Source organism: Camelina sativa, chromosome 3 (genome assembly GCF_000633955.1).
Source record: "Camelina sativa cultivar DH55 chromosome 3, Cs, whole genome shotgun sequence".
Lineage (NCBI taxonomy): Eukaryota > Viridiplantae > Streptophyta > Magnoliopsida > Brassicales > Brassicaceae > Camelina > Camelina sativa.
The window spans coordinates 7,439,532-7,449,990 of record NC_025687.1 but is presented as its reverse complement, the minus strand read 5'-3'; the positions used below and the strand labels follow the sequence as shown (position 1 = coordinate 7,449,990).

General features: G+C 35.4%; 2 protein-coding genes and 1 long non-coding RNA gene across 5 annotated transcripts; 2 read left to right on the top strand and 1 right to left on the bottom strand.

Moving 5' to 3' along the window:
• LOC104775727 lies at positions 50–2,911 on the top strand. 2 transcript variants are annotated; one of them, XR_766062.2, is made up of 5 exons: positions 50–131; positions 563–631; positions 733–852; positions 938–2,500; positions 2,808–2,911. It is a non-coding gene; the product is annotated as an uncharacterized LOC104775727 (long non-coding RNA). The 2 variants fall into 2 exon arrangements; XR_002037473.1 differs by lacking the exon at positions 2,808–2,911 and having other exon boundaries at positions 938–2,506.
• LOC104775705 (LOB domain-containing protein 3-like) lies at positions 3,355–8,315 on the top strand. Of its 2 annotated transcripts, XM_010499648.2 has the most exons (5): positions 3,355–4,488; positions 4,612–4,701; positions 4,809–4,886; positions 5,287–7,030; positions 7,750–8,315. In XM_010499648.2, the coding sequence occupies exons 4-5, from the start codon at positions 6,851–6,853 to the stop codon at positions 8,068–8,070; spliced, it is 501 nt and encodes a 166-aa protein (XP_010497950.1). In that variant the 5' UTR covers positions 3,355–4,488; positions 4,612–4,701; positions 4,809–4,886; positions 5,287–6,850; the 3' UTR covers positions 8,071–8,315. The 2 variants fall into 2 exon arrangements, with proteins under 2 accessions (XP_010497950.1, XP_010497944.1); XM_010499642.2 differs by lacking the exons at positions 3,355–4,488; positions 4,612–4,701; positions 4,809–4,886 and having other exon boundaries at positions 4,911–5,556; positions 6,856–7,030.
• Positions 8,351–10,455, bottom strand: LOC104778739 (uncharacterized protein At4g15545-like; the record flags this gene model as incomplete). The annotated part of the gene is made up of 9 exons (XM_010503179.1): positions 8,351–8,634; positions 8,716–8,794; positions 8,888–8,933; positions 9,043–9,276; positions 9,363–9,431; positions 9,515–9,578; positions 9,757–9,813; positions 9,919–9,987; positions 10,315–10,455. Coding segments are annotated over 9 exons (852 nt in total), but the record flags the coding sequence as incomplete, so codon positions are not given.

The window sequence follows — 10,459 nt, the reverse complement described above, 5'->3', positions numbered from 1 at the left end:
CTATATAAAGAGATCGCGAGGTTTGTTCATTTAGGTCTGAAAAATCGCTCTCTCTCTCTCAATTGTTGTCGTTCGCTTCCAAATCCGTTTGCGAAGGCGACGATCATCGTTCTTCTTCTTCTCCTCTGCAAGTAAGGTTTCTATATCTCTAATTTGTTCCGATGAATTTATTCGGAGTTTTTTTGATTACGCAATAACCAAACCCTTGTTTTGTGTTTCGTAATTGTGTGCTTTTTCTTAGATTTCAAACCTCTCTGTTATAAAAATCAAAACTTTGTTTTGGTTTTTTCTTCAAGCAAAACTAAAACCTCTCTTTGATTCCCTCTGCTATTCGTCTTAGATTAGGGTTTCTGATTATTTTGTTTCTGCAAATCAAAAATTCCCCTCTTTTGGATTCGGGATTGTTACATTAAAACCTTGTTGTGATCCAAAAGTTGATTTTTATTCTCGGGCGAATGTTTTTTTGCAAGTTTGAGTTTTTTTTCCTTTTAAAAAGATTTGATTCTGTCTGATTCTTTTGAGTGATCTATTAATATGAATCTCTTTTGTTTTCTTTTTGAAGGATAACTATTCGATCGTAGAAGTTGATTATGATGCAACCAACTTGAGGAGATGATCAAGGTGGATTATCGTAAGCTTGCTTGCACTGCTTAGTACTCAGATTTTGTTAATTTGCTTTTGATTGAAATTTGTTTAATGACTAATGTTCTTGAGATTCTTAACTATATGCAGAAGTGGCATCCTTGGTGATACTGTGGCTACTTACGAAACTTCAAAGGAGACTAATGAAGCTTATAATGGTGAAGTGGCATCTCTTCTCTTAGCTTTATTATCGTAAGCTTGCTTGAACTGGTTAGTACTCTCAGCTTTTGTTAATTTTCTTTTGATTGAAATTTGTTTGGTGACTAATGTTTTTGAGATTCTTAACTATATGCAGAATGGGGATCCTTGGTGATATGATGGCTACTTACGAAACTTCAAGGAAACTAATGAAGCTTATAATGGTACTGTGGCATCTCTTCTCTTTGCTTTTATGTTTTGTTTTAAAGTTTTCTGTTTTCTTAAAACCCAAAAGAAAGGGACTATGTTTTGTTTTAAAGTTTTCTGTTTTCTTAAAACCCAAAAGAAAGGGACTACACATTACATGATTGTGTTTGTCCGTTTCTAACTTGGGGAAATTGTCCGTAAGGGAAAGGCTTTTCACATACTATCTATGGTCCCAATAATTTTAGAGATTTCAATCTCTACTGTCTTGCTGTGCTGGGACAGGTTGACAGAAACTTCAATATCTCTGCTAAAAAACCTTTTTTAAGGCTTGGACAATGTCCTGAGAAAGTTCATTCTCTCTGCTAATTTGATGGAGGATAGAAAGTTGTAGAAAGGGAAAACTCTGTCCGATCAAAAACTCACTGAGCTAAGACAGCAAGTCAGATGCTAACTTCAATATCTCTGCTAAAAGACCTTTTTAAGGCTTGAACAATGTCCTGAGAAAGTTCAATCTCTCTACTGATTTGCTGGAGAATAAAAAGTTATAGAAAGGGAAATCTTTGTCCGATTAAAAGCTCAATGAGCTAAGACAGCAAGTCAGATACTATGGTCCCAGATTAAAAGCTCACTGAGCGATTAAAAGCTCACTGAGCTAAGACAGCAAGTCAGATACTATGGTCCCAAAAATATTAGAGATTTCAATCTCTATTGTCTTGCTTAACAGAAAATTCAATATCTCTGCTAAGAGACTTTTATTAAGGCATGGATAATGTCCTGAGAAAGTTCAATATCTCTGCTAATTTGATGGAGGATAAAAAGTTCTATAAAGGGAAATCTCTAAACGATTTAAAGCTCACTGAGCTAAGACAGCAAGTCAGATACTATGGTCCCAAAAATATTAGAGATTTCAATCTCTACTGTCTTGCTTGACAGAAAATTCAATATCTCTGCTAAAAGACCTTTATTAAGGCATGGACAATGTCCTGAGAAAGTTCAATATCTCTGCTAATTTGATGGAGGATAAAAAGTTCTATAAAGGGAAATCTCTAAACGATTTAAAGCTCACTGAGCTAAGACAGCAAGTCAGATACTATGGTCCCAAAAATATTAGAGATTTCAATCTCTACTGTCTTGCTTGACAGAAAATTCAATATCTCTGCTAAAAGACCTTTATTAAGGCATGGACAATGTCCTGAGAAAGTTCAATATCTCTGCTAATTTGATGGAGGATAAAAAGTTCTATAAAGGGAAATCTCTAAACGATTTAAAGCTCACTGAGCTAAGACAGCAAGTCAGATACTATGGTCCCAAAAATATTAGAGATTTCAATCTCTACTGTCTTGCTTGACAGAAAATTCAATATCTCTGCTAAAAGACCTTTATTAAGGCATGGACAATGTCCTGAGAAAGTTCAATATCTCTGCTAATTTGATGGAGGATAAAAAGTTCTATAAAGGGAAATCTCTAAACGATTTAAAGCTCACTGAGCTAAGACAGCAAGTCAGATACTATGGTCCCAGATTAAAAGCTCACTAAGCTAAGACAGCAAGTCAGATACTATGGTTCTAGATTAAAAGCTCATTGAGCTAAGACAGCAAGTCAGATACTATGGTCCCAAAAATATTAGAGATTTCAATCTCTACTGTCTTGCTTGACAGAAAATTCAATATCTCTGCTAAAAGACCTTTATTAAGGCATGGACAATGTCCTGAGAAAGTTCAATATCTCTGCTAATTTGATGGAGGATAAAAAGTTCTATAAAGGGAAATCTCTAAACGATTTAAAGCTCACTGAGCTAAGACAACAAGTCAGATACTAAGGTCCCAAAAATACTATTGTCTTGTTGTGCTGGGACAGCTTGACAGAAACTACACTATCTCTGCTAAAAGACCTTTATTAAGGCATGGACAATGTCCTGAGAAAATTCAATCTCTCTGCTGATTTGATGGAGGATAAAAAGGGAATGTAATAAGGGAATGTTTTGTCCGGTTAAAAGATTGTTGTGCTGGGGCAGCTTGACAGAAACTTCAATATCTCTGCTAAGACCTTTATTAAGGCATGGACCATGTCCTGAGAAAATTCAATCTCTCTGCTGATTTGATGGAGGATAAAAAGGGAATGTAATAAGGGAATGTTTTGTCCGGTTAAAAGATTGTTGTGCTGGGGCAGCTTGACAGAAACTTCAATATCTCTGCTAAGACCTTTATTAAGGCATGGACCATGTCCTGAGAAAATTCAATCTCTCTGCTGATTTGATGGAGGATAAAAAGGGAATGTAATAAGGGAATGTTTTGTCCGGTTAAAAGATTGTTGTGCTGGGGCAGCTTGACAGAAACTTCAATATCTCTGCTAAGACCTTTATTAAGGCATGGACCATGTCCTGAGAAAATTCAATCTCTCTGCTAATTTGATGGAGGATAAAAAGTTCTATAAAAGAAATCTCTAAACGATTTAAAGCTCACTGAGCTAAGACAACAAGTCAGATACTAAGGTCCCAAAAATACTATTGTCTTGTTGTGCTGGGACAGCTTGACAGAAACTACACTATCTCTGCTAAAAGACCTTTATTAAGGCATGGACAATGTCCTGAGAAAATTCAATCTCTCTGCTAATTTGATGGAGGATAAAAAGGGAATGTAATAAGGGAATGTTTTGTCCGGTTAAAAGATTGTTGTGCTGGGGCAGCTTGACAGAAACTTCAATATCTCTGCTAAGACCTTTATTAAGGCATGGACAATGTCCTGAGAAAATTCAATCTCTCTGCTAATTTGATGGAGAATAAAAAGTTCTTATAAGCGAAAGTAATAAGGGAATGTTCTTTCCGATGTCTTGTTGTGCTGGGACAGCTTGACAGAAACGTCAATATCTCTGCTAAGACCTTCCTTAAGGTTGGGACAATGTTGTCCTGAGAAAATTCAATCTCTCTGCTTAAACTATAAGATTCAATAATCTGCAAATTTGATGGAGAATAAAAGTCTATATATATAAGGCTTCTTTAGTGGCTTTCTAATAAGGGGAAAGATCAAGTGTTCGATTAAAAGCTATCTTGTTGTAGTTGGGACAGCAAGTTACATTCTAATACTCTGCTCTAGAGAAACCTTCAATCTCTGCCAAGACCAGCCTTTAAGGCTTGTATAATGATGGCTCTACTGATCGATGGAAAAAAAGTTCTGCTGTAGCTGGGACAGCATGTTAACACATTCAATATTCTGCTCTAAAGAAAGCTTCAATCTCTGCTAGCTTCAGCCTTTATGGCTTGTACAATGTTGTCCGATGAGAAAATATTCTGCTGTAGCTGGGACAGCATGTGAACACATTCAAGATTCTGCTATATAAAAAAGCTTCAATCTCTGCTAAGTACAATAATGTCATAAGAAATTCAATTCTGCTGAAACTATATAATTCAATATTCTGCAAATTTAATGGAGAATAAAAGTCCTTAATAAGGCTTGTTTAATGGCTCAGCAAAGAGATTTCTGCACAACCTCTATACAGTACTTTGTAAGTTCCTTTTTACTTTTTTATGTACATCTCCTATAAATCTTATTTTATTAGAAGAATAAATTAGTCTGTACTTGCCTTATTGTGCTCTAACCACATTTTTTGGTGATTCGTTCTTAACAGGGAAATATAGGTATTGCAGAAAAACCAACGTGAAGACTGCATCTTTCCCTTCTTTTGATTAGGTAATTGTCTTCCCTCTTCTAACACAAGGTATGATCTTCACTTACCATTTGCATAAATCATATTTTGAAATTGTTAATGTCTCTCTTCACATATACATTATCTTTTGCTTAACGAATATATGATTTTATTTGCAGAAAACATATTGAAGTTGTGTCGTGTATGTGTGTATAATACTGGACTTTGAAATTGGAAGTTCGATACTTTTCAAGCATGTAAGTATTTGATTCTTGCAAGTTTTATTTAAGTCAAAGAGTCTTGATTGTACATCTGATTAGTTTTACAAATATGGCATCTTTGGTGGTCGTAGTGTGTGCATCATTATTCATTACATGAATGATGTTAGCATTATGTTCGGTTTCTCTTTTCCAAATTATAGTGTTGCTGCTTAATTGTTTAGTGAACACTGAACACTGTCCGATTTTTAACCAGAAAAAAAGAAAAAAAGACAGCAGGTTTTGATCAGATAATTTGTTATCACTTAATGAAGGTTGTGATTCATATAGTGTTATGTTTATGTAGATGCAAAGTTCAGAATTTATGATTTTCAACATTCTGTGATTTCTTTTGTCTTACCATACTCATTTAAGGTTTATTTTAAACTTGCCGGAACAGAGGAACTATCAGTTATTATCTCTCCAAGTCCATGCGACGGTAAACTTCTGACTTTGCCATCCGTTTATTGTCTAAATAAAACCCCATTCACTTCTTTGAAACCAAAGATATACCCTATAAACATCTCGTACAGTTTTAGAGACTTCGATATTTTTAAGCACACAATTTTACTCTTTGATTCTTTTAACATAATATGGTTGGAGCTTCTGTGGACTGTGGTGCACGTCGTCTTCAAAACTCCTCTTTCCAGTTAGGTCAGGTAGTTATCAGGTATGCATTCGATTCCTTAAATCTACTTGATACATTTGTGCATGCATTCTTTTTAAAATTTTAGAATTGCTGCCTTCAATTTCTCTCTCTTTTGGCTTCCATTTTTAGTACTTGTCTGGCTTGCATGTGTTTTTAAGTTTGTGACAGGTCGCAGGAGGTTCGTTCAAGGTTATTTGATTAAGGAAACGAAACCTTAATTAAGTTCCCACATTTTTAGTGGTAACACCCATACAAACTCCTTACATGAACGCATACACACAAATGTAACTTCTATGCTCACTGTGAAACAAACATCTAAAATGCTATCACTGGTACAAATATATACGCATGACACGCAAACATACCGCTAAAACGTAAACATAATTTTTGTGCTCCCCAACACGAACGCTAATATTAATTAAGAAGTTAAAAAATTTAGAATTTTGGCTCATCCAAGAAACATGACAAAATTATATTGTTATGAAAACTATTACAAATTATTTAGAAATTTTATCCCAATGATTGAAATCGTTACAAAGTATGTCATTAATTTATCTATTAGGTAGAAGTTATAACAACCGACCAAGAGCAACCAACTATTTCATTACGTGAGCGTAGATGTATATTGATATCTACACCCAAAGATCTTACGTTTGGTATTTACGATTTATCATACATTATTTTTGCAACTTCTTGCAGAAGTAAAACGAAAATTGTTACTATACTAGTAGAGCCCCAAACGGTTTTCGTCGATTTTGAATCAATTGAACAACACAACTTACAATTATAAATAATATTTGATAAAAATATATACATTTGTTGACTAACTCGCAATACAGCATTTGTTCATTCATATCAAGACGATATAACATGATTTCATGATAAAGAATACTAGCTAGATCTTGATCGCAAAGAAGTGACAATCCCATACCCGACCAAAACAAGGAGAAAAAATAGTGAAGCAATGTTGCTTCAACTTGCAAGAAACAAATAGAGGAAACTACATAGGTAATAGTATTGAATTCAATATACAGACAAAAACCTATTCAACACATAAATAACAAAAACCATGAGAATTTGAAAGTGGGCCAAAGAAATCTTAAGGAAAAGAGATGGGATATTTTGTCCAAAGAAAGCAAATCTAATGACTTATTTACTTTTGGGTTGGACCCACAAGAAGATTTGATGTCTCACTTTCTCTTCTTTGTCTATATAAACGCAAGTCACACACTATTCTCTAAAAGTGTTCTCCTTCTTCTTCTTCTTCTCTTATTATTGTCTTAAGTCTCAAAAATCTTTTTTTTTTTTTTTCTAAATGAGACAAAAGGGTCACAGACATGGACGACCAGCATCGCCCTGTGCCGGGTGTAAGCTTCTCCGGCGGAAGTGTGTGAAAGATTGCGTCTTTGCTCCATATTTTCCGTCTAAAGAACCTTACAAATTTGCCATTGTCCACAAGATTTTTGGTGCTAGTAATGTCAATAAGATGTTGCAGGTGAATATTCACTTCTCTAGCCTTTTTTTTTTTTAATTTAAGTTGTGTAAAGGCTTGTGAATTTTGATATATGATTTCTTCTTGATTCAATTGTATCATTGTGTGATGTTAACCCGCAATTTTGTTGTTATAGTCTTGTTAGCTATAGGGTGAGAAAGGGGGTTGTATAATCTTCTTACCTAAATGTTCACATTTTAGATAAGTTTGGATGGATCATTCAAGTTGTTAAATTATGTAGTTTGTTTTTGATTTTTGCAATTTAACGTTTTAAACGATTAGGGTTTTTTCGATCTTTTTCAGTGTGATGACATTGCTTTTTAAAGATTTTTTTGTTATTTTTGGAAAATATCGAAACCGCGTGTAAGAATATTGTAGGAAGTCTCTTTCAAGTTTGATATTAAAAGTCTACATTGCATGTCACGTTAAAATGCCGAATCGTGACATTTATATCTTATAATTTGTTATCTTATGACAAAGTATGACGCTGTGAATAATTGATCCATGTCTAAAAGCGACTTCTTACTATTTTCCACTATTGAATATTACTATGATATCATTGACAAAATCATTACAATTTACAAACAATGAAACAACAAACGCATCATTTGTTTTAAACATACGTATAATTATTATTTGATTATCACTAAAACTTCCAAAAAAAGGAGTGAAAGTAAATATTACAAATATCCTAATTAAGTTTATTAATTCAACGATCGTAGGAGCTATCGGAGAACCAACAGGGCGACGCCGTGAATTCTATGGTGTACGAGGCCAACGCGAGGGTGCAAGATCCTGTGTACGGATGTGTAGGGACAATTTCTTCATTACAAAGGCAACTCGAGGCTCTCCAAACTCAACTCGCTTTTGCTCAGGCCGAGTTGATTCATATGAGGACGTCGACGCTCTGCCGTATTGACATCAAACCTTCGCCGTACACACCGAGCACCGTTACTTTCCCGACGAACAAAGACTTCTCCAGTGACGTCGACATGGCTTTTGTGTATGAGGATGGTTCGGGAGACTCCCTTTGGTCGTGCTAGCTTTTCAATTAGCACTCTATCTTTGCATTAGTTATAAATAAATAAATTATAAGATGTGTATATGTACAAGATAAGTATACGATTAAATTAATTTACAGTAGTTGTCCAGAGGTAGAATAGTTATTATCAAGTAGCAACTACAAGTATTAAGGTTATGGACTTTATTTCTCTCTGCCTTATTTTGGATGTATATGTTACATATTGATATGTTGGTTTATATCATTATAATAACATCAATTAAATTTCAAAGCAAAAAAATCTATTAAAATGCATTTAAGAGTTAGGACCAAAGCGAGATATATATTACGAGGAAGAAACAGAACACTTTCCAAAACGAGATGTTTCTTTCTTTTTGTGAAGCACAAGCACACTTTGCATGTCACTAAATCCCATCGAGAATACACATCACAATACTACAATGGTTATGATCCTATCACATTGGCCAGTTCAAGATAATGGGCTTATGAAAGTTTAACGCATGTTTCGGTTAAGGAGGCATTGGAATGATAAATAAAGATCTTTGTTATCTTCCCCAAATATCTCGTCTGCTTTCCTCAGAGTTTCCTGTCAAAAGCATCAACTTTTTCAAATCTGTAATCTGGACATATAGAGAGGCCAAAAACAATGGCGTACAACAGTTTTTACCTCTCGGGTTTGCTTTTGAGCATTGAGCTCCTTGATGTTAGCTAAGAAGGAACTGAATTGTTCGTACGATAATCGGCTCCTGAGAATGATGGAGAAACAAATCAACAATTTGAAACTGTGATCAATGATAAAACCGACACTTATTAGGACAAGAAGTGATGAAAAGCCTCACCTAGCTTGCCGGAAAAATTCTTTACCATCCATCCGCGGTGTTCGAGCTGACAAAAAAAAAAAAAAAGTTTTCTACATTAATAATATCTATGAGAGAAGCAGATACTTGAGCTTTTACAAATTAATACAAGCAACAGTCATTAAGATCCTATGAACCTGGGAGTGTGCGGTGGCGAGGAGGAGAATTTGCAGCTGATGATTGCTGACTTGATGGGTACCAGAGTGTTGCCTTTGTGGGAGAAACCGCACCTGATGTCCTTTTAGGAGAACCCGCTGCAGAATAGCCTCGAGGGGATACACTTGTAGAGATGATCTTTGGTGTTGCGGTTGGTGTGAGACGTGGAGAGATGTATGGTGTCATTGAAAATTTGTTTCCAGTGTATTTCGAAGCTGCAGATTAAAAAATTCTTACGTTGTTCTTCAGTTTCAGCACAGAGATAAAAGCATAACAGGGGGTACTTGGTTCAACGTGTTACCTTCGACACCTGGATTGGTCATGTCTGTAGATCCACTGTAGTTCGTTGAGTGCGCATGGGTTCTTTCATCTGCATGTTAGAAAGATAATTAGCTCGCAGATGGACCAAAACAAGACAATTCATTAATTGGGAATTGATAATTGATGCAGTACCTTTGCCTGGGTATGATCCAGGAATTGACTGGTCGCATGTCCTGATATCAACAGGTTCTGTTTGCTGTAATAACAAATGGAGAAGGAGCAAACTATCAATCTCTTAAATCAAAGGCCAGAAGCGTGCAAGATAGAGAGAAATAAAACACACACCGGAAATGCTTTAGTCCCCTCACTGGAGTGCACTAAAACACACAAAACAAGAAAAGGAATGTGTTCTAACAAAAGCTTGAATCTCTTACCGGAGGACCACTCTCATCGCTCAGGGATTTGATCAACTGCCGCTTGAATGTCTCCAACTAAAAAAAGTAGAAACATTAGCTCCCAAAAGTATAATGATGTGAAACTCTCTTACAATACAAAAAAACAAACATGCATCAGAAAACCAAAAAAAAAGTTATCACCTTAGCCAAATCACGAGTGAGTTTTGTTACAGTCATTGCCAGTGAATCCTTCTCCTTAGTCAGGTTCATCTTTAGCAGAAAAAAGGAAGACAGTTACAGTCTATAAGAGGAAGACAGATATGTTCATACACTGATTTGGATAAGAGCAAACAAATCTCAATATACAGACCACAGCTGAATAAATAACTACCTATATACCAACTTCACAGCATTATACAACACTTCTCAAGTCTAAACATCAAACCAATACACCAAATATTAAATTAAACACAAAATTGTCCTGTAACACCAAAAAATCCTGAATCTAATTAGTCATTCCCCTAAGACTATGTCTCCATCAACAAGAAACTATCTCGGCAGAATTGGATACTGAAACGAAATTCTAATAAAACTCACATTGTCCTCGAGGACAATCTTCAATCTCGAATCAGCCTCGCGGCAATCTCTCTCAAGGCGAGAAGCCTTCTCCTCGAGCTCACGAACAGCATTCTCTTTATCCACAAGCTTCTGCCTCAATTCCACCACCTCAGAGTCTAGATTA

Coding starts and splice junctions, on each gene's coding strand:
- LOC104775705 (XM_010499642.2), top strand. CDS start 5,480: ATGGTTGGAGCTTCTGTGGACTGTGGTGCACGTCGTCTTCAAAACTCC. Junction 5,557..6,855: donor TTAGGTCAGGTAGTTATCAG/GTATGCATTCGA, acceptor TTTCTAAATGAG/ACAAAAGGGTCACAGACATG. Junction 7,031..7,749: donor ATGTCAATAAGATGTTGCAG/GTGAATATTCAC, acceptor CAACGATCGTAG/GAGCTATCGGAGAACCAACA.